At 34.7% G+C, this 24,553-nt stretch overlaps 1 protein-coding gene and 2 long non-coding RNA genes across 6 annotated transcripts; 1 reads left to right on the top strand and 2 right to left on the bottom strand.

Moving 5' to 3' along the window:
- Window positions 1-351: 351 nt before the first annotated feature.
- Window positions 352-22,681, bottom strand: Ada2b (Transcriptional adapter 2B). 4 transcript variants are annotated; one of them, XR_012718036.1, is made up of 5 exons: window positions 22,378-22,536; window positions 13,514-14,386; window positions 1,626-1,705; window positions 527-1,568; window positions 352-455 (listed from the first exon to the last, which is right to left on the bottom strand). XR_012718036.1 is itself a non-coding variant. In XM_075291168.1 (5 exons), exons 1-5 carry the CDS (start codon window positions 22,562-22,564, stop codon window positions 905-907), a joined length of 1,722 nt encoding a protein of 573 aa, XP_075147283.1. In that variant the 5' UTR covers window positions 22,565-22,681; the 3' UTR covers window positions 352-904. The 4 variants fall into 4 exon arrangements, 3 of the variants coding, with proteins under 3 accessions (XP_075147283.1, XP_075147282.1, XP_075147284.1); XM_075291168.1 differs by adding an exon at window positions 22,558-22,681 and having other exon boundaries at window positions 352-1,568; window positions 22,378-22,475; XM_075291167.1 differs by having other exon boundaries at window positions 352-1,568.
- Window positions 8,326-10,017, top strand: LOC142221441 (uncharacterized). The gene is made up of 3 exons (XR_012718037.1): window positions 8,326-9,134; window positions 9,195-9,566; window positions 9,732-10,017. It is a non-coding gene; the product is annotated as an uncharacterized LOC142221441 (long non-coding RNA).
- Window positions 14,537-16,298, bottom strand: LOC142221442 (uncharacterized). The gene is made up of 2 exons (XR_012718038.1): window positions 15,811-16,298; window positions 14,537-15,698 (listed from the first exon to the last, which is right to left on the bottom strand). It is a non-coding gene; the product is annotated as an uncharacterized LOC142221442 (long non-coding RNA).
- Window positions 22,682-24,553: the final 1,872 nt, after the last annotated feature.

The raw sequence follows: 24,553 nt of genomic DNA, 5'->3' as shown, positions 1-24,553 counted from the left end.
AAGTTTGGACACAAAAATCAATAAAATATTTAATTGAACAAATTACAAACTTAATTGAAAGTGCCGAAAAAATTAGGCAATATTTTAATCAAGAATATATTTAAATTCCAATTAATTCGTGATGTAATGTAAAAGAGGGGTCCAAAGTTACCCCACGTCCTAAATTACACAAAAAAATTTCATCTCACCCGTTATAGGTTCATTATTTACCATAAATCCATTACAATGTAACATGAGTTCCCATTTTAGCATATATAAGGGCTCGTGTTCAATTTTATAACGAGATCCATTATAATTCACATTTACCATTTCTAGTTTTGCATAATTCCAGTTTAAATTTCAAACACAAAATACTATTTTATTTACATTTATTATTAGGTGAAATATTACAAATGACATTAAGATATAAGCACATGAATTCTATTAAAGGTACGGTCACACCGAGCAAATATTTCCTGAAATTAAAACAGAGAAGAAAAAATGACGAATACTGTCCAACCAAAAAATATTTTGGGCTTATATTCACCGTAATTTTGTGGAGTATTTTTCAAAAACAGTATGCAGTTACTGCGAAGATTTTTCTGCTAAAAAGGTTGATACTCATTTTGGTCAGATCTTTGCCTAGTGTGGCCATACCTTACATAAATAAATACATAACTTGATACAAGTAAGTTTTCTTGAATGTGTGTGAGAGAAACATTCATAGTACATATTGTAAAGTATTTAGGAGGTTCTATATACTCCAAGTATTCACTATTTAATGCAATTTTAATCTAGTTAATAGTAAATTTATAAGAATTATATGATTATCGAGGCTGTGTTTGGGCATTCCGAAGTAGAGGTTGAATTCAATTTATTAAAGCGGAAATATATGTGTTCAAAGTACATGATTTATGTCAGTAGACTAGTGGCTTAACCAACCCACCTTGATGAAGTATTTTCGTAAAAAGATTTCTATGGGCGATAAATTGCCAGTACTTACAGAGGCACCACTTAGTAGTAGCGTTTTTAATGAAAGGTACGATGTCGGGGGTAAGTTAAAATTTTTACAAATTTGCTGCTCATTACTTGACAAAAGGTTCGTACCTAATGGTTGTGGCAAATGATTCAGTTCATCCAATTGAGAGCGTAGAATGTTACTCATCGGCATAGCTTGTAATTGTGTTGACTGTTGTCCTTTTTGGGCGTTTGTTTGGGACAATGTGACATTGTTGTGGACTTCTATTGGCTGTATTTGTAATTTCTCCGTGTTTGGGTTTTCTATTATTGTAACGTCGTTTACTTGTAGTTGCGGTACCGGATTTTTCGTTGATCCCGTTATCAATTGCTGCATGTGAGGAGGTTGGTTCATATTCGCCTGAGATTTTATTAGCGGCATTTGTGATATATGCATTGAGTTCATCCCCGTTACCGACGCCAACGATATCGTCGTATGAGCCGGTGATCCCCGATAGCTATCCAAGTAATTTTTGTTGTGCGATGATACGACGTAGGAGATCTGGTCGCCGGTGTGGGGCATGTTGCTTTGTACGATTGAATTTTGATTTTCGCTTACGTTTAATGGTTCTCTGTATAAATAAAAATCCAGTAAGATAAGGAATCTATATAAGGTTTAAACTACTTACATTTTTCGATTGCTGTGCTGCGGGGAGTGCGAGGAATAGCCTGGCTGCCGAGGATTTCCAATGTTGTGATGAATATTGTCCTGTAGTGAAACATTGTCTTATACATCCATTTAAACGTTCGCCACTATGAGTGCTGATAATACACGGAAGCTGAATATCGCAAACAGGTAAAAAAGAAACATTAGTTCCTTCGGATTTGTGAATAAGTATATTTTCAATATCTTTGCCATATTAAGTTCTTCAAGACATTAATTCAAATAATTTAATGTTTTTTCTGTTATGAGTTATTACCATCACACGATATTCAATGTCTTTCGTGTATTAACAGTTGTATACAATTGTAACATAAAACATTTTAAGTGATTACAAAACAATATTAATTTACTTATTTATTGGCTAATCATATTTCCAATAAAATGTTGATACTCATTTAAACAAAAAATAATTAAGCTTTGGCTGCTAAGGTCTTTAATATATTTTTAAGGTCTTTAATATTTTATATATTTATATTTTAGATGTCCCATGCTTCGTTTTATCTGGACAGATCTAAATACTATGTAATTCTATATTAATATGGGATATATTTAACCTGTAATATTGTTACAATTAGCTACATATGTATCTCTGGCATAAAAAAAGTGTATTAACACAATGAAGCAAAATATAATAATTCGACGTAAATAATTGAGATCTGATGCCTATATTTATGCATCGAAAACTATAATATAACCATACAATATTTGCACCACAATGGGAATACAATCAACAATTTTGATTTGTTCAGCCGCAGATTTTTGGCACATCAACGCCGTCAACCAGCTAAAGGAAAATACCAAAAGAAATACGTACAATCTTGTGTCTGATGGCAATTTACGTTTCTCAATGGTATACTGATTCTGGGACTACATGCCATGTATGCAACAAGACAGAATTTTTTGATCATTTGGAAAACAATTTTGTGAATACAATAACTGTCGCAAATGGATAACTAAAATCTTTTGGAAAAGATCATGGATATTAGAATATTTTAACAGGTTGGCTGATAAGTCCCCCGTCTGACACATAGATGGCGTCGCTAGTATTAAGTGCATATTATTTTTATATAGCACCAACCTTCAAATGATTCGTGTCAAAATTTGACGTCTGTAAGTTAATTAGTTTGTGAGATAGAGCGTCTTTTGTGAAGCAACTTTTGTTATTGTGAAAAAATGCAACAAAAGGAATTTCGTGTTTTGATAAAATACTGTTTTCTGAAGGGAAAAAATACGGTGGAAGCAAAAACTTGGCTTGATAATGAGTTTCCGGACTCTGCCCAGGGAAATCAACAATAATTGATTGGGATGCAAAATTCAAGCGTGGTGAAATGAGCACGGAGGACGGTGAACGCAGTGGACGCCCGAAAGAGGTGGTTGCCGACGAAAACATCAAAAAAATCCACAAAATGATTTTGAATGACCGCAAAATGAAGTAGATCGAGATAGCAGAGGCCTTAAAGATATCAAAGGAACGTGTTGGTCATATCACTCATCAATATTTGGATATGCGGAAGCTCTGTGCAAAATGGGTGCCGCGCGAGCTCACATTTGACCAAAAACAACAACGTGTTGATGATTCTGAGCGGTGTTTGCAGCTGTTAACTCGTAATACACTCGAGTTTTTCCATCGATATGTGACAATGGATGAAACATGGCTCCATCACTACACTCCTGAGTCCAATCGACAGTCGGCTGAGTGAACTGCGACCGGTGAACCGTCTCCAAAGCGTGGAAAGACTCAAAAGTCCGCTGGCAAAGTAATGACCTCTGATTTTGAGAAGGGAAAAACCATTAACAGTGACTTTTATATGGCGTTATTGGAGCGTTTGAAGGTCGAAATCGCGGCAAAACAGCCCCATATGAAGAAGACAACGCACCGTGCCACAAGTCATTGAGAACGATGACAAAAATTCATGAATTGGGCTTCGAATTGCTTCCCCACCCACCGTATTCTCCAGATCTGGCCCCCAGCGACTTTTTCTTGTTCTCAAACCTCAAAAGGATGCTCACAGGGAAAAAAATTTGGCTGCAATGAAGAGGTGATCGCCTAAACTGAGGCCTATTTTGAGGCAAAACCGAAGGAGTACTACCAAAATGGTATCAAAAAATTGGAAGGTCGTTATAATCGTTGTATCGCTCTTGAAGGGAACTATGTTGAATAATAAAAACGAATTTTGACAAAAAAATGTGTTTTTCTTTGTTAGACCGGGGACTTATCAACCAACCTGTTAGATGGCTATGGCAATGAAAAGAAAGTGCAGATTAAGGATGTTCCATATATTCCAAACATTGAAAGCAATTTGGCCGAAAGGGTGACCATTTTAGTAGATATATCCCAGCAAAAACTAGGTAACCACATCTCATTACAATTCACATTACCAGGAGTAAAGCTGTCATTACACGTTGCATTACATTGCGGCGAGTTATAATGACTAACTTGTAATGACAAAAATAAATACTTCTCGGTAATTTTCGAATTGTTACTCTCAAATTTTTAGGCAGTTGTAGTTAACGAATTAATAAAATAGAATAAATGATGGTACCATTAGGTATAATTATTCACATAATCGAGCACTTACATAAAAAATCAAAAAGAATATGTAATGTAACGGTAATTCTGAAAATTGTTCCGTTAAGAATTTTTTATCACAAATATTTCATAATGATTGTGTTTAATGACATTGTCATATTATGTTTTAAATAAATGCTTTCTTATACCTCATTCACATTACACTTCCAAAATGCGCTTAAACTAAATTTCAAATGCCATTTGCCTTATAAAAAAGAGACTTAAAATCCACTTTTAGTAGATTTTGAACCTTATGTGAATTGGCTATTGGATATATTATAACGTAATTCACGAATCCAACTCCTAAAACAACCTACATTTATTTCTATTTTAAGTGTGAAATTAATTTGCATCTTATTTAGATTATTTATTAGATATTTTGTTTATTTATACAATATTCGTTTCTATTCAAGTAGTTCTTCTATTACAGCATCACTCGTCATATTTTGATCCATTGTAATCGGCGATAGAAATCAATATTTTCGAGATTTGGTTGCCTGAGACAATAAGTGGCTATTTTGCAGGCTTTGGTGTATCTACGAATAAGTCATTACATATTAGGTGATTATATGCTTTAAATGCACTACTTATTTTATGGCCGAAAGTATGCCTGGGGAGAAGTACTTTCCTTCTAGGACATGCGTATGTAAATATAATCCGAAGCGATGCCAATTAATAAGTGGTTATTAATTTTTAAATAGGCTTACCTACAAGATTACCGGGTAATGATAGTTTTTGCTCGGATGGTAATATATTTATTGAGCTGAAAGCCGGAAATCTCCGCAAAAGAATACTGTAATATGGTAAAGGCAAAATATGGGGAATATCCAAAAGTCCTAAGGTCGGACAATGGAGGAGAATATACTAGCAATGAAACTGGTAATTTCTTAAAGCAATGTGGAATACAACAGCAGTTTACTGTACCCTATAATCCAAAATAGTATGGCTGAAAGGCGGTTAGATATCTAGTTGAAATGATTCGATGCAAGCTGATTGATGCGGAAATGCCAAGCTCATATTGGGGAGCGGCTACTTATATTCAATATCGTCGTTTTACTAAAACTAAAAATTTTTGTTTTTGATTTCAGCTTAAAACCATGCATTGACTAAACTACAAGTGTAGCTTAACCAACAGAGGAAAATAATGTTTGTCAAATTTATTTGGGCAAAGCCATATACACAGCAAGATGGTTGGATGGACGCACGTTTCGGAATTACCACATTCCTCATCAGCATCCTCTACTTGCAGCAAAACTATCAAGCAATTTTCAGAATAAATTCAGGCAGTTCACTAAACCCAAAAGTAAACCACACTTGAACTTTCCGAAAAAAGATTTTACATGATAGCCGGCTTATGCCGAAATAAATTCGTACAAACATATCTCTTTTCCTTAATTTTAGTATGCGAATGTTAGTGGTAGAAATATGAGTGAGAGTATTAACGAATTGAAAAGTAATAAATAAAAAGTATTAAATGATAAAAAATTCTGTTTAAATATGTACAGTGAAATTTAAAATTCAAATATTGACCATTTTTTTGATATTTGGAAGCAAGTGCTTAGAACAGTTGTCGCTCAATTCTATCTTTATCACATTTAAATTTAAAATAATTAATTTTTAATAAGAAAAGTACGGACTGAATTTTTAGTTTATCAAAATTGAATGAATGCTATGTTCTCACCGACTCGTTTTCATCATTCGTTTTTCCAAAACATTTCACCGTTCACACCGGGTTGAGATGTTTTAGTTTGACAGTTACCATGGAAACTAGAAATTGACATTTACTCGAAATTCACATATATGCAACCTATGTCCAAATAATTACCGCTAGCGCAAAGGGAAAAAATTTTTATGTTATTTTCACATGTCCATGTTATTAAAAGCCTTTGTTTATTCTTTTTTTTTCTATGAAACTTATTTCAATATTTTGACATATATTTTGAATAGGGTATGTTATTCGGGGTATATTCCAAATTAGGTGGGTTCACATTCTTAAATTGACGTGTTTTGGAGAAAAACTTGTGTTTTGAAGTTGTTTTTTGGCGAAAACGACTCGTTTTGAAGTGCTTATAAAGGGAAAAAATTTTAAACCCCAAAACAAGCTTGGTGAGAACACCGTATAAATTGAAAAAGAACTAATGAGAAGTACCTATGGGCTAAAGCAATCAGCTCGATGTTGGAATGAGAAGTTATTTGAAATTTTCGTAGATGCTGGATTTAAGATAGGTCTGGCCGATAATTGTGTTCTGCGATATCAGATGAGTGGATATTTGTACTAATATTATCATCGACGTATTGCAACGAAGTCGCATTCAATGACTATGTATCGAATTTACTCCGAAAATATTTTGAAATTACTGCTTTTGGAGAAGTCAATTTGTACCTGGGAATAAAAATTGATAAGGGCGAAGATGGTTTTTACAGTCTATGTCAAGAGCATTATATAACATATTGAAGACACCGATGGATGTTGGATATGTGAAAAAAGATGCCATCAGTGAATCTATGTTAATTCACTGATCAGCAAATAGCTTGGACGCACTAAAAACTCCAACACATAGCAATAAAAAATCAAATCAAAACTGAGAAATATAAGTAGGTCAATTTAAAATTAAACTACAAAATCACAAAAATTTTTAAGTCTTGCTTAATTTTATTGTTATTGTTTTAGTATTGAAAATGTCTAAAGCATTCGAAAATTCATATATTTGCTGATGATGCAAATCTAATTGAGTTGTAAAAACCACCAGTTGGAAGAAGCAATATATAAATGTTGATCTTCTCAATGTAATTGCATATGCCACAGACAACAGTCTACATATTAATTTAAACAATGGTGTAGAATTTGCGCAACTCTTAACATCAGATCGCTAAATTTGCTGTAAATTACTGTGAGCGTCAAAAGTGTGTCAACACCCAAAAACAATTTGCTAATTTTCCTAATTGTTATTTGAAGTGAAAAGATCGATTTAATAGAGAAATCGTAGTCAGAACCATGAGAACTGAAATCTTCTTAGAAACCAAGAAAAAAATTCTGGCACAAGTGCGGTGGAGATTGCAAAAAGATCACAATAGAGACAGAGAAGACCGTAAACGCAACTGCCGTAAGAAGAATTTAGCATAAAAGTGGGTTACATGGCTGCCGTCCTCGAAAGAAGCCATACATTTCGAAAGTAAATAAGCAGAAACGGCATAGTAATGTTCAAAACTTTTGTTCATTGAACTCTCAATTGGTCTTTCTTCATATTTTCCAGTGTTTTTCGGAGCCAATTATCTAGAACTTACATTCGTCAGTAAAAATAACAGTACCCGTGTAAAAATTGGAGGATCCAATCCTATCTAATAATATCAAATTGGATCTAATTGGATCTGTTCAGATATTGGTTCAGACATAATTAGATATGCACAGATATGCTATATATGGTGCTAGATCTGGTTAGATATAATTGCAGATCTCATCATGTATAGTATAATATCTAATTATATCTGGCATATCTAATAATATATGCTTGGATAGGACCATATATAGCACTATATCTAATAAGATATGGTAGATATAACATCATATCTAACTATATATGGGGTTAAATACGGTCCAAAATATAATAAAAATCATGAACAAGTTAAAAAGATTTTTGAAACACACGTCTAAAAAACTATTCGAGATATATACACAAAGTTACAGATGGAAAAAAAACTTTTGTTTATTTAACGAACTTACATAATACATCTTAAAGTATTTGGCAGTTTATAAACATGTTTTTCGAGTTTCAGAACATGGTTGAGCTCCTTCACTTCAGATGGTTTAACAATCTAAAACAGTCAGTTTTGGAAATGGATATAATGAACAACGCCAGTTTTTAAATGTTTTATCGCGTACTGCTGGTTGACGTCAAAAATAAATTGTTGAAAATTCGCAAAGAAACGCCTTTTTTATTAATTGTACTGTATAGATATTAGTTTTGGTATTTTTATATAAAATATAGATATTTGTATCCATTTGACGCCTCGAGTAGTAAGAAAAATGTGGGTTTCATCAAAACACTCATTTAGTATTTGTCGCTCCCATGCGTTTGGAGTTTAATTAACCTTTCATCCAAAGCATTATTTAGTATCCTAAGTAGATTACAAAATGAATTTTTATTTTGAAATATACTCATATAAAAAGACTGCTGTAGGAAACATTGACTGCTGATTTTTTTGGTAAACAAAAAAGTGCTGTTTTCGCAGTTTTTCTGCGAAAGTACAATCTGTTAGTTTGGCATAACAGACATACTGCCCAAAAGTTAGTAGTTTGTTTAAATAATAGAACTTCAAACATTAAAAAACATTTAGTATATTTTGATTATGCAATAACATTTCTGAACAAGTCGCTTTTTTTAATATATGTCCCACTCGGAGATAGTAATTTACATTTTATTTAAAACATTTTTAATCGCGGGAAACGTTTCCTTCAAAGTAAACGTTGCCCCGATCACAAAAAAGTAGTACCTTGAGGATGGGGGCTTAAATACCTTCTTGGTTTTCTAAGCAAGAAGGTGACGCAGGCACCGAAGTGAAATGAGTCTCATTAGTCAAGATGATTTTAAAATTTATATAGTAAATTTAATTTAAAATTTCAAACAACAAAGTTTCTTCTTGTTTCATCTATCATACGTTCTAATAAATGGGTTCTATACATTATAAAAGTGCTTCATGTTTTTAGTGTCAACGATCCATTAGTTTTAACAACAACCTCAATGTTGTTGTTAAAACTATGTCAAATGTCAACGCCGTCAGGGGCATCACTTCTAAACAAATTTAACGCAAGACTAGCTGAGAAAATTAAGAAATTTAATATAATTGTTTTAAATGTGTTCCTTTGATAACGTGTATATCGTTTCCTTTATTGCGGAGATTATGTAGGTAAGTAGATTGTATTTGTTATGTTAGTAGTCATTTTCATATTGTTTTACTATTTTCTAGATTTGGAAAAAAAGGAAACCTCAGTGGTGTACTGGTTAACATGCCCGCCTTGCATTCAAAAGGTCACGGGTTCAATCCCAGTTCCGACCAATACCAAAAATTTTTTCGGCGGTGGATTATCTCCTCGCAGTAATGTTGGTGACATTTCTGCTTCAAAGATTCTCTAAGTTGTTTCTGCGCAACGTGAAATGCCGATAGGACTCGATTATAACAAGGAGGACCCATGTTATTGAGCTAATTATTGAATCGAGCAGCAGTCAGTGATAAATGAGATGTTGATCACTGTGATGTCATGATGGTCTGAATAGTATGTATGAGCCTAAAATAACAGCCTATCGCTATACCTAACCTAATCCCGAATACACTTTAAATGTGAGTATTAAAAGCAACATAAAATTATATGGCAATTTTTATTGCAACTTAAAGAAGAATGATCCAAAACAATACTAATACTTGCTTACATAGTCCAATATATTCCCATATTTGTTTAATCCTATATTTGTTTAATAATTGTTTTTTAACTTAATTTCATTGCAGATTGCCTTAACGCTGTAATACTTTAGTCGCGTGTCTAAGTCCAAAGCAGAAGAAACAAACGAAAAAACCCTTGGACAACACTATAACTCAACTGTCAATACTCTTAAATAGCTTTGATGGATCAATTTAAATTAAACATATTTATTATGCACATACTACACTATAACTCAACTGTCAATACTCTTAAATAGCTTTGATGGATCAATTTAAATTAAACATATTTATTATGCACATACTTTTTGTCTGTATTATTAAATAAAACAATTAATCTCATTTTATATACAAACTATGGGCTTTTATGCGTTGAAAGATCTCGAAAGATACAATTGTATCAAATAATATACAATTATATCAAATTAGATCTGATTAGATGTGTCTCATTTTTGAGATCTGATCAGATCCAATTGCATAGTATTTAGATCTTACCAGATATAACCATTTTTCGGATCTGTTCAGATCTGACCATATCTTGGCTCAGATCTAACCATATCAAATCAGATCCCCCAATTTTTACACGGGGTATTCAAAATGAAACATCATGTTTTTGTACTTTTTTAGCATAAATATGTTTTTCAATAATCTTACGAAAAGCAAAATGTTTTTGGGTGTTGACACACTTTTGACGCTCATAGTATCTTTACCAAAGAACCAAAATATGTTTAGAATAAACTACGTATCGGAAGATCCAACAGAAGAAGTTTAATAAAACCACAACAACATCTGAACGACATTTCTTTCTGAATGTTGTTCGCCTTTTTGCAAAATATTTGCTTAATTGTTTTTGTTGTTTTGTTCAGTTTTTTGGTTTTCGAAATGCAATTTGCATCTACGAGGGCAGTTCGGAAACTTCTTAGCCTAGCTCAAAAAGCGCGGTATAAACAGAAAAAAGTTAAGTGTGTTGGAAACTTCCATCTCTGTTATGAACACATGTTAAAATTTGTTTCGATCTGGCAATTCCTTCATATAGAAACAGGTTTTCAAAAGACGCATCCGCAGTTTTTTTTTACAATGGAAAAATTAGAAATGCGTGCTGTCATTAAATATTTACATAAAAGGTTTATCGGGACAAGAAATTCATAATGATATGGTGAATGTATTAGGTGAAAGTGCTCCTTCATATGCAACAGTAAAAAATTGGGTTGCTGAATTTAAACGTGGCCGTACAAGCATTGACGATGAACCACGTAGTGGACGTCCAAAAACAGCTTGTTTTGATAGTTTTAAGCGAAATAAAATCGTCGTTTCATAACTGTTTATGAGGCATGGATCCACCACTATACTCCAGAGACAAAAGAACAATCCAAACAATGGACTGAAGCTGGAGGAAGTGCCCCAAAAAAGGCAAAAACAATTTAATCGGCTGGCAAGTTTATGGCAACGTTTTTTTGGGACTTCAAAGGTATTTTATTGATTGACTGACCTTATTCTCCTGATTTAGCTCCCAGTAACTTTTACATGTTCCCAAATCTAAAAAAAATCCTTACTGGCAAGCGTTTTACCTCAAATGAAGATGAAATTACAGCTGTAAACCACTATTTTGAAGTCCTTGAGGAAAACTATTTTAATCAAGGGATACAATAGCTAGAAAAGCGTTGGACTAGGCGTATTGAAGTTTCAGGAGATTATATTGAAAAATAAAAATATTTTTGAAAAACTAACTATTCTCTTTCATTGATAGGCGCATTCGAGACTGTTTTGTTGTACGAAGTACACATCTTGTACCGTAGTACATGTAATGATATAAAGCTAATTTATTAATCTATCATTACTGGTTATTTTTATGGTGTATGGAAACGTAAAAATGTCCATAGTGGTTCGGATTTCCACATCCCCATCAGATCCCCTTATTGGAAGGTCTACACATTTCAATTATTAGACAATATTGGCCAAGCGTTCCTCTCTTGGAAAGAACATGCTTTAATGAATCCAACATGTAAAAAAAGAAATTCAGTAGAAACATTTTTACTTTCTAAGTACAATTCTCCAGTATATTGCCGTCGACTAATGATTTACTAGAGAATGAATGCCATGTAATGACATTCGATGACCGTATGCTGTCTGTTTCTATTCTTTTATCAGTCTTTTTGGTTTCAAAATGCATTTTGCATCTCTGATGTACACTCGATGCAAAATGCATTTTGAATTTTTGCTTAACCAAAAGTCTTCAAATTAAAATGGTATTCTACCATTTCCTGTCTTACAAGCATTAATTACATACTGTCATTTAAAAAAATTACATATAGTTTGCGAATGAATGAACAAGTAAATAAAAAAGACGACCTGTGAAAGTCAGGCTTATAATACATATAAGAAATATACAAGTATACTATAAAATATAATTGATTAACTACGATTTTCTTCTTTTCATTATTAAAACATCTCATATAGGTTTTCTTCTATAAAAAAATTTACACCTGTTAGAAGGCAAAACAGATGAACTGAGATGAGTGGACAACGGAGTGAAATTAAAAAAAAAAAGTAAATGAGCCAGAGATTAATCCTACTGTTTCGTAATACACAAACTGCAACATTTTGCATTTTCATAAACTGATTGGTAATTTTCTCTAAAAATTCGTTCTAAATCGTTACTTTTCCCGTTATAGGATCAACACATTACACAAAAATCCATGTTTTTTTTAAATCCGTTTTTAGTGGATTTTGGAAGAGTAATGTCAATACCGTATAAGAATATTAAATTTCGAGTTAGAAATTTTGATTTTAAGTGCAACAAAGTTTATGTTGGTACCACTCGCAGAATGCTTGCCGTTAGAATGAGTGAACATGAAGCAGACATAAACAAAGGCAAGCTAAGCACAGCTTTGGCACAACATGAAAAAGAGTACGACCACATTGCAGATTTGAAGAATGTGAAAATATTGGACAAAGAGAAGATTGAAAATAAGAGATACACACTAGAGAGCCTACGCATACAAGAGAGAATAAAAACATCCATTAACACTAAGGAATATAAAGACAATACAAAGCTACATTATTCAGTTGCAATATTTTAAAGTGTTCAGTTCTGTGATATTAGTATAAGGGGTTTCGCTGCAATAATTTTACTTGTTATTATTAATTATTATTAAAATATGTGTCGTGATGTCAAGTTTTATATTAATTAATAAAAAACGTAAAACTAATTGTAAGTAGAGCTTATTATACACATCATAGAAGAATGTAAATAATTGTGCAATTTTGTCTCTAGGATTTTCAATAAACACTCCTGATGAAGTTGGAAAGAACCAATGAAACGTTGAGTAAAATATGAAATAAATTAGTTTTATTTAATTCATACAAAAACCAACTGACCAAAAAGCCCAGTTTGAACAACTATAATAATAAGAAAATAATTTTATTATATTATTTCATCAAACCAACTGACCAAAAAGCCCAGTTTGAACAACTATAATAATAAGAAAATAATTATATTATATTATTTCATCAGGAGTAGATGCACTGAGTGCAATAAAAGTAACAGACGAACGTAGTGATACTACTCTAGATTTTAAGCTTTGTGTTTTTGTTGTTTTTCCACTTGAATGTTATTTATACATCAACTCCTGATGAAGCAATTCAACGTAATTGCGAAATATTGAAGAATAAAAGGAACTTGTACATACAAAAAGAAAAACGATTAATTAAATTTCGAATTATAACACTTCCATTGAATTATTTGGAGAGATGAAAATGTTGTATTTTACAAAATGTATATATGTACCAGAATATGGTAACATGATTGGGAAGCATTTAGTCATTTCATATTTAAATACTTTTTTACTCACAGTTTTGCCATGTCCGTATGGTCCTGTTGTGCGACTTGATGCCATGGACGCATGTTGTTCAAAATGGCGACACTCATCGATTTTAGTTAATCCATTATAGCGATACCGGCATAACTCTGACAATCGTATTCGTAGTTCCTTTTCTCTTTCTAAAGAGCTTAATAATCGTTCATATTCATCGCAAGTAAAAAACTGCGCGTACACACGAAATCTGTCTCTAAATTCTCTCTGATCTTTAGTCAACCCGGGGTGTTGAGCATAGTTACGGTTGCGAAAGAAATTGGCAACTAACTGATAGTCACGAACTAATCGTTTTCTTCGAACTCTTTCTCTGAGGCGTCTTGTATAAAGATCTACATGGGACAATTTGAGCAAATAATCTGCCTCTGTGTCATCAACATTTAACGACATTTTGGAAATTAACTGTTCTGCTGTAAAATCGTATTCACGTTCGAAACTATCTCGGTTAGGCATATAACCCAGCTGTGCAGCCTCTTCGAAAGTAACGTCCAAAGGGGGAAGTCGTTGCAAAGCAGTGGCACCCAGCGGACCACTGTCTTCGCATGTATGGTCTACCAACGTTGGTCTTTGCGCTTGTGCAGGAGTCCAGGTATGGCGGCCAATAGTCCCGTTGACAAATTTATTTACATATTCTTCCTTGGCGTCTTCGGCTGATTTTGTCTCAATATGTCTGCTAATATCTTCCCAATTTCCAAATCCATATTGTTCGATAGCATCAAGTAACCGTATTTCTTCTCTAGCTGTCCAAGCTCCTTTACCTCGAAAAACGGATAAGATTGCCGTGCCAGTATCCATGAACTGATAGGCGTGGCTGTTTTGATGAGATCCAATTTCCGCACCTGCCGCAAAACACTAATGAAAAATAATAATAGTAAAAAAACTGACTCATAAAAGAAGTTACATTTACAATTTAAAAATTTTCTGTAAAACAAGTTGTAGGAACGAAATAATGTATTTTTTTTAAGCGTCATAGATATAAGAAATAAAATCTAACCTCCAAAATTCATTTCTTTGACTAATCTTTATTCATTGTATGTTTTGATCTTATAGTAAACATCAAATAAAAACAAGTTATAGAGCTAACATGACGTGTGCAAACGTTTGATTTTTAACGGTAGTTCTAAACATTGTTTCTCCTTCTATTGGGGGCGAATGCGGGATTGGTCACAGATGGCGTAGGTCTGGATATATAACATGTCAAGTTTCGTGCCCACAAGATAGAAGTTTTCCCAATTTAGCTCAATGGAACCTCCTCTTTATAGGCGAGTCCAAATGTCAGCATTACTGTGACTGAAAAACTTTTTGGTATTTGGTTTGCCTCAGTTGCAAAAGACAGCCTTGTGATTGCTATCATTAATAAAGGAGCATTGGACGGTAAATGGGGGAAATTGAGAACGCGATGTCTGGTGTATACTCAGAGGTGCGAAAAAAGTTTCCTGGACCCAGTCCGCGACGGCAAGATGCTGGATGGTATCAAGGACGACATAAGTTAATAGCATTTGCGGACCAGAGGTCTATGGATTGATTTAAAGCTGATTTGATGCTAATTGGTGAAGTTTGGGAAGGAGCCGCTTTGGAGTTACCTGCAAACCCACCAGATCCTGAGTCGATACTAAACAGACTAAAGGAATGTAACCCAGATCTTCCAACCGCCGATTGGAAGGTTGGTCGTTTGGATGAGGTGGATGGACCAAGACGACATGCGGTGTTTATATTGAACATTGAGTCGCTGCCATATCTAGCTCAGACCCAAGGACGTGTATGTTATGGCTTTCATAATATCCATATGAAGGTATACAAAAGCGATCCGCCAAAGGATTCCGAAACGGACAAGCCTCCGGTAGTCAGAAGTGGAAAAATCCTGTGAAGCCGAAGGAGACAAAAAAACTGCAGACATTGACGAATATCGTATGCGGGAAGTTTCTACAGGCTCAAACCTCACCAAAGCTGAACCGCGGATTGTTGCGAGAGTCACCGAGATCTGTGAAGAGGAAGCCCTTGATGACTCAATCGAAACGACTGGATGACGACTTTATTGAGCAATGCAGACACTGTCGTAGCCAGTCTAGAGATATCCAAATGCAAATACTGGGTATCTTCGGTCTACATGGGACATGATAGGGAGATGCCTCCATGTGCCGTTTAGACCTTAGTTGAGGAGTCACTGAAAACAAAGACAAAGCTCATTATGGGATGCGATGCACATCATAGAATTTGGGGAAGTAGTGATACTAATGCAAGGGGATAGTCGCTAATAGTTTATTTTGCGTACTAACCTGGTAGTTTGCAATAAGGGAGATGCACCAACCTTCGTCAATAGGCAAGAGGTTTTGGACGTCACATTGGCCTTTCCGGAACTGAATGATATCTGAGTGGCAAGTTTTGAGGGAATATAGCTTCTCAGATCATCGCTACTTCAGTTTTAGATTGGCTATTCGTACCTCAAAGACCATATTTCCGCCAAATGTTAGGAAAACTGATTGGAATAGGTATAGGGAATCGTTCAATATGATGATACCGGAAATACCAGAAACAATTATGAGCACTGTGCAAGATGTCGAACCCATAGTGGTGCGGATTAATAAGGCCTTAAACATCTCACTGAAAGCTGCATGCCATGCACGCCATAGAGGAAAGACACGGGGAAAAATCGACCGCCATGGTGGTCTACGGAGTTAAGTAAAATTAGGAAATCCTGCAGGAAGCTCTTTAACAAAGCAAAGTCCACAAGAGCTCCGGAGGATTGGGACACTTACAAGATGAATCTAAGAGGATATAAACGAGAACTGAGAAGGACTCAACATAACTCTTGGAATGATTACTGCAGCAGTATTGAGAATACGTTAGAGGCTTCCAGACTAGGGAAGGTACTATCATTCACTAACTCCGCTCCAGGTTTCAATAAAACATCGGAACATCATTTCTTAATTTCTAGTTTTTAAGCGCATAATTTTTATAATTTGTTATTATTGCTATATTTGTGTAGTTTTGGAATCCGTATATGGCTTTGCAGCTTGGATTCGCCAAGAGAAAATAAATAAATAAATAATAAATTGTATCGGAATCTAGAATAAAACGGACTTTAAATAGTCCCGGAACTGATGGAATTACTCCGGCGGAGTTACAAGCAGTGACTGAAAGAATTATCCCTTGGTTGACTGTGATATATAAAGGATGTATAAACTTAGCATTTATTCCAGAAAAGTGGAGGGAAACAAGTCGTTTTCATGTGCGTGAAGATAAATTCCGAATTTAATTAGTACAGACACAAACCATTTTTTTTGCAGGGCTCTGTTAATTAGTTAACAGAGCTTCATAAAGGAGCTAACAGAGCACTGTAAAGAGTTAACAGAGGTATTTTCTGTCCTAACCAATGACAGATTTATTTTTTGATCACCAGGAAAAATATTAAATGGTCTTCCTGACCAATTTACTTTATCTAAAACTAAACCACCCACTTGTGGCATTGTCACTCACAGCTACATCCACACATATGTCTAAAAATTTTGCAGAAAATTGAGTTTTTAGGCAAAATTTTTTTGGAGGATGGGACTCCAGTGGCCATTGTGTCCAAATGGACAATTGTCCCACTATGACCCATACACCATATGAAAGAGCATGAAGAGCTCTATCGATATTTGAAAGATTTTTTTAGATCCGCCGGTCAGTTTTGGAGCAAAATAAAATTCTTTATAAAATTCTGGACAGGATGCCTCCAGTGGCCTTTGTGGCCAAATGGACAATTGTCCCACTATGACCCATACACCATATGAAAGAGCATAAAGAGCTCTATCGATATTTGATAGAATTTTTTAGATCCGCCGGTCAGTTTTGGAGAAAAATCAATTTCCTTGTAAAATTCCGGACAGGATGCCTCCAGTGGCCATTGTGGCCAAATGGACAATTGTCCCACTATGACCCATACACCATATGAAAGAGCATAAAGAGCTCTATCGATATTTGATAGAATTTTTTAGATCCGCCGGTCAGTTTTGGAGAAAAATAAAATTCTTTATAAAATTCTGGACAGGATGCCTCCAGTGGCCATTGTGGCCAAATGGACAATTGTCCCACTATGACCCATACACCATATGAAAGAGCATAAAGAGCTCTATCGATAATTGGTAGAATTTTTTAGATCCGCCGGTCAGTTTTGGAGAAAAATAAAATTCTTTATAAAATTCTGGACAGGATGCCTCCAGTGGCCTTTGTGGCCAAATGGACAATTGTCCCACTATGACCGATACACCATATGAAAGAGCATGAAGATCTCTATCGATATTTGATAGAATTTTTTAGATCCGCCGGTCAGTTTTGGAGAAAAATCAATTTCCTTGTAAAATTCTGGACAGGATGCCTCCAGTGGCCATTGTGGCCAAATGGACAATTGTCCCACTATGACCCATACACCATATGAAAGAGGATGAAGAGCTATATCGATATTTGAAAGAATTTTGTAGATCCGCCGGTCAGTTTTGGAGAAAAATCAATTTCCTTGTAAAATTCTGGACAGGATGCCTCCAGTGGCCATTGTGGCCAAATGGACAATTGTCCCACTATGACCCATACACCATATGAAAGAGGATGAAGAGCTATATCGATATTTGAAAGAATTTTGTAGATCCGCCAGTCAGTTTTGGAGAAAAATAAAATTCTTTGTAAAATTCTGGACAGGATGCCTCCAATGGCCATTGTGGCCAAACGGACAATTGTCCCACTATGACCGATACACCATATGAAAGAGCATGAAGAGCTCTATCGATATATGATAGAATTTTTTAGATCCGCCGGTCAGTTTTGGAGAAAAATAAAATTCTTTATAAAATTCTGGACAGGATGCCTCCAGTGGCCATTGTGGCCAAATGGACAATTGTCCCACTATGACCCATACACCATATGAAAGAGCATAAAGAGCTCTATCGATATTTGATAGAATTTTTTAGATCCGCCGGTCAGTTTTGGAGAAAAATCAATTTCCTTGTAAAATTCTGGACAGGATGCCTCCAGTGGCCATTGTGGCCAAATGGACAATTGTCCCACTATGACCCATACACCATATGAAAGAGGATGAAGAGCTATATCGATATTTGAAAGAATTTTGTAGATCCGCCGGTCAGTTTTGGAGAAAAATAAAATTCTTTAAAAAATTCTGGACAGGATGCCTCCAGTGGCCATTGTGGCCAAATGGACAATTGTCCCACTATGACCGATACACCATATGAAAGAGCATGAAGATCTCTATCGATATTTGATAGAATTTTTTAGATCCGCCGGTCAGTTTTGGAGAAAAATCAATTTCCTTGTAAAATTCTGGACAGGATGCCTCCAGTGGCCATTGTGGCCAAATGGACAATTGTCCCACTATGACCCATACACCATATGAAAGAGGATGAAGAGCTATATCGATATTTGAAAGAATTTTGTAGATCCGCCGGTCAGTTTTGGAGAAAAATAAAATTCTTTATAAAATTCTGGACAGGATGCCTCCAATGGCCATTGTGGCCAAACGGACAATTGTCCCACTATGACCGATACACCATATGAAAGAGCTTGAAGAGCTCTATCGATATTGGATAACATTTGTATTTTTTTTTTTGGAAAACCTTTCTCCAAAACTGACCGGCGGATCTAAATAATTCTATCAAATATCGATAGAGCTCTTCAAGCTCTTTCATATGGTGTATCGGTCATAGTGGGACAATTGTCCGTTTGGCAACGATGGCCATTGGAGGCATCCTGTCCAGAATTTTATAAAGAATTTTATTTTTCTCCAAAACTGACCGGCGGATCTACAAAATTCTTTCAAATATCGATAGAGCTCTTCATGCTCTTTCATATGGTGTATGGGTCATAGTGGGACAATTGTCCATTTGGCCACAATGGCCACTGGAGGCATCCTGTCCAGAATTTTACAAGGAAATTGATTTTTCTCCAAAACTGACCGGCGGATCTAAAAAATTCTATCAAATATCGATAGAGCTCTTCATGCTCTTTCATATGGTGTATCGGTCATAGTGGGACAATTGTCCGTTTGGCCACAATGGCCATTGGAGGCATCCTGTCCAGAATTTTATAAAGAATATTATTTTTCTCCAAAACTGACCGGCGGATCTAAAAAATTCTATCATATATCGATAGAGCTCTTCATGCTCTTTCATATGGTGTATGGGACATAGTGGGACAATTGTCCATTTGGCCACAATGGCCACTGGAGGCATCCTGTCCAGAATTTTACAAGGAAATTGATTTTTCTCCAAAACTGACCGGCGGATCTAAAAAATTCTATCAAATATCGATAGAGCTCTTCATGCTCTTTCATATGGTGTATGGGTCATAGTGGGACAATTGTCCATTTGGCCACAATGGCCACTGGAGGCATCCTGTCCAGAATTTTACAAGGAAATTGATTTTTCTCCAAAACTGACCGGCGGATCTACAAAATTCTTTCAAATATCGATAGAGCTCTTCATGCTCTTTCATATGGTGTATGGGTCATAGTGGGACAATTGTCCATTTGGCCACAATGGCCACTGGAGGCATCCTGTCCAGAATTTTACAAGGAAATTGATTTTTCTCCAAAACTGACCGGCGGATCTACAAAATTCTTTCAAATATCGATAGAGCTCTTCATGCTCTTTCATATGGTGTATGGGTCATAGTGGGACAATTGTCCATTTGGACACAATGGCCACTGGAGTCCCATCCTCCCAAAAAATTTTGCGTAAAAACTCAATTTTCTGCAAAATTTTTAGACATATGTGTGGATGTAGCTGTGAGTGACAATGCCACAAGTGGGTGGTTTAGTTTTAGATAAAGTAAATTGGTCAGGAAGACCATTTAATATTTTTCCTGGTGATCAAAAAATAAATCTGTCATTGGTTAGGACAGAAAATACCTCTGTTAACTCTTTACAGTGCTCTGTTAGCTCCTTTATGAAGCTCTGTTAACTAATTAACAGAGCCCTGCAAAAAAAATGGTTTGTGTCTGTACTAATTAAATTCGGAATTTATCTTCACGCACATGATCCAAGTATACTTAGGCTGTTAGACGAACTTCTAATGAGGAGACGTATTTCGGTCACACTAGGACAAGCAAACATACAAAGGTATGTGAACAGAGGCACTACCCAAGGAGGAGTTCTATCACCTCTTCTTTGGAATGTTGCTATAAACAACCATCTGATTTCGCTAGAAAAAGAAAGGATAATAGTAGTGGCATACGCAGTTGATGTGGCTCTAGCAGTCAGGGGCAAATTCCCAACCACAATCAGAGATATTATACAGAGAGCCCTTCGGATGACTGAGAAATGGGCGAAAGAGAATGGTCCTGCAAATACAGAATTAGTCATGGACTGCAAAGATCGCAAAACTCCCACGGTTAAGCCCATATCCTTAGGGGCTATTGAAATAACTTTGGCGAAATTGGATGGACAAGTAGGTTTCGGAGTATATTCTAAAGATCTGGAAATTCGAATAGCGAAAAGATTACCTAATCACTGTAGTGTTTTTCAGGCTGAAATATTAGCAATAAGAGAGGTGGCGAATTGGCTGAGAAGTAATGTTCCAAAAAATGTTGGCATTAATATATACTCAGACAGTCAACCTGCAATAAAATCCTTGGACTCTGTGTTCCTTAACTCGAAAACGGTCATCGACTGCCGCAAATCTCTCAACGAGATGGCTGAGCAGTACAATGTTCACTAATATGGGTGCCTGGCATAGAAACATACAGGGGAACTGCGAAGCAGATGCGTTAGCATGGCTAGGAACTACCTTACATATTCCAGGGGAACTAGAATCTGTTGGTATGCCCCTGGCTACCTGCAAGCTCTTTCTGCGTGAGGCTGTTATGATGCCAAATGTTGGATGGGAGAATTGCAAGGGTTGTAACGACACCAAGCAAAATATGGCCCCATTTAAACTTAAACCGCACACTAGATATGCTAGTGTTCTCTAGACGTCAGATATCACTCCTGATATCTGATATAACGGGACGCTGCCTGATAGGCGAATTTGCAAAAACTATTGGTGCGAAGTATAATGACTACTGTATGAGCTGTCATGATGCGGTGGAAAAGGAATCAATTAAACACCTCTTGTATGAGTGTCCTGCATTTTGTGCAAGGCGTAAGCGTATTTTAGGGGCATATAGCTTTAGATTACTGGCGGACCTGGAAAACGTTAACTTAAGCAGTCTGTTAATGTTTTTGGAACAATCTGGTTGGTTCAACAAAAGAAAATAATATAGCAGGTTCAGTGGTTAAAACTACAAGTGCCCTATTGTAATAGGTACTTTTAGTTAAATGTAATATCACAATGGACTGAAAAACGAAATTTTATTCATTTCACGAAAAATTACTGTCAGAATTAAGAAAAATATAATGGAAAATACCGATTTTAAGATGTCGATATCTCGAAAACTAGGCTTTCCGCCAAATTTTTTACTTAACATTTTCGATTTAAAATCCCTTCTCCTACACTCAAAAAGTTTTGTTTATTTTTAACAACTTTTGCTAAAGTAGATTTGTTCCATTACTTTTAGGATAATTATGTGCGATGGGTACTAACTCTAATATACATGATAATGAATTATATTTTGTGTTTAGAATGGAAAATGTAAAAGCTGGCCCAAAATTGGGCCAATCGGACAACTTCTACTAAAGTAGGTTTAGGCCCATTTTCATAATGGTTAAAAGGAATACAATGCATATATGGAAATTATATTTTACTGATGCTTTTCTTAAAGCAACATAATAAAAAAATTATGAAGTTTAGAAACATCAATATCTCTTATATTTACAAAGTGTAGAGAAATAATACTTATCTACATATGCTCCAACTTACCTGAAGACACAAGTCAAAGTTTTCGCATTCGGCACAGTGCACTCTGATTCCTTGGATATCATCCTGGCAATTCGTGCAATTGTATTTCGTAAATAAATCTGCAATAGTTGTCATATTTAAAAAATAGCACTGAAATACTTAAAATTGAGAATGAAATTCTAGCAAAAATATGTTACGCACCCGCCATGTTGACCAAAGACAGCCAGAGATGACAAATACTTTAATAACGCTCTTAAATGACGGCGTGGAAGCGTTCTCGAACATTGCTATGTGCCGTCCATATTATAAGATATTCAGGAAGAAAGTGTTCGTGTCGATGCTTTATGCGCTTTACAGATTATCAGTTATTCCGGACGACAGTGCTCGTGTCGAACATATCCCATACATTGTGCAAAATATAAGGACAATGAAACATTTTTTTTGTTTTTACCTTTATCTATATACATTACAATAGTCTTTAATCCTATATTCTACCTAACTATAAGATCATCTAGGTCTTTTCTTTCTTTCTGACTTATTAAATCATGACTAAAACATTCCTAAAAATAGGTACGGGAAAAAAGGATTCTCTATACATTTTGGGTGAAAAGAAAAACTAAATAATAAAACAAAACGGAATTTGAAACAAAACAGAACAACCCAATAAACACAGGATGAGCGTTTTTCAAATGCAACAACTTTTCAGTTTGAGGGTAAATATAATTTTCAACATAAATTCAACTTGACTTGATATAGCTCATATTCAATACATCTTCAAATTGTTTGCGAATTACTTCCAATTTGCCAAAATGTTGACGAAATCTTTGAAAAGGTGTTGCAGATAATATGAGAAAACTTTGACAAAACACTACCCTAAAATGCAACGAAAAAACCATTCCAATAAACACAAACGTTTGAAAAATGCTAAATTTCAACAATTTTTCAAACATTTTTTCAAAGGATTAGGGTAATATTCAAGTTGAGAAATTGTTGAGAAAATCGCGTTCTCAACAAAAAACAGACATTACCCTCAACAGTGAAATTCAACACATTAGCAATAATATCTCAAGTGTTATCCTCAAATTGAAATGCATCGCTAATCAATAATTTGTCAAACAATTTTCGATGCGAGTCAAATTCAAAATTAACATCGTTGCAAATACTTTTCAACCTAAATTTGTATGAATGATATCCCCACTTCAAATTGAAAGTCAAAGCCAAAATTCTATGAATTTTGTATAATTTATTCATTTTCATCAAAATAAAATATATAATAATACACTACACTACATAATACACTATAATACCAATTGATAAATAATAATCTTATTAAACATATCAACAAATAAGAACAAAAAAAAAAAAAACAAACAAACAACAAAACTTTAAATATCTTAAACATTATTAGTAAACACTTTTCCATTGATAATTCGATTTCCTTCCTTTTATTAACATGCGGGCAATTTGAAATTAGGAACGTACTGGACCGCGTGTTAGAATTGATTTCCAGCAGAAGGAATTCACAAAATAACCATTTTAAAATGATAATATCATATGAATTAAACTGACGATGTGATGCACATTTTCATCCAGAAGTTGTTGATTTCAACAATTTATTGTTTTTAACAATTTTAATTGATTGCACTTGTAATGTTTCTGGAAACTTTTTCTTGTCGATAAGCCACTCATTTTTCATTGGTCAGCTTCTTATTGTTTGCAAGAATGTGGCATCCAAAGATTTTAGTTTTCTGCAAAGAGATTTAAATTTAGTGACTTCTTTAAAGTGTTGATTTAATTTTTCATATTGACGTACCAATTATTATAAACTATTTGAGCAGTTCCAGTTAATTGTCCACCATTTTTTCATTGGTCAGCTTTTTAATGTTTTCAAGAACGTAGAATCCATAATTTTAGTTTTCTGCAAAGAGATATACATTTAGTGACTTCCTTAAGTTTTATTTAATTTTTTATTTTCACTTACCTATTTTTATAAACTATTTGGTTATTTGTCTAAAATTTTCCATTTTTTTATTTCTTGCAATTGACCACGAACTTCGTTGCACAAATAAGTATTGAAAACCACATGGTTTTTTCGTTGCATTTTAGGGTAGTGTTTTGTCAAAGTTTTCTCATATTATCTTCAACACCTTTTCAAAGATTTCGTCAACATTTTGGCAAATTGGAAGTAATTCGCAAA

The sequence above is a fragment of the Haematobia irritans genome, chromosome 1 (assembly GCF_050003625.1).
Source record: "Haematobia irritans isolate KBUSLIRL chromosome 1, ASM5000362v1, whole genome shotgun sequence".
Taxonomy (NCBI): domain Eukaryota; kingdom Metazoa; phylum Arthropoda; class Insecta; order Diptera; family Muscidae; genus Haematobia; species Haematobia irritans.
Note: the sequence above shows the minus strand (reverse complement) of the source record. Positions and strands in the feature narration are given on the sequence as shown.

Excerpts from the sequence above, each read along its gene's own strand:
- Ada2b (XM_075291167.1), bottom strand. The coding sequence starts at position 22,491 with ATGACAACTATTGCAGATTTATTTACGAAATACAATTGCACGAATTGC. Across the intron at positions 1,706-13,513 it reads CATACGGACATGGCAAAACT|GACAATATTCATCACAACAT; the intron begins GTGAGTAAAAAA and ends GTTTCACTACAG. Across the intron at positions 1,569-1,625 it reads CAGCACAGCAATCGAAAAAT|AGAACCATTAAACGTAAGCG; the intron begins GTAAGTAGTTTA and ends TTATTTATACAG.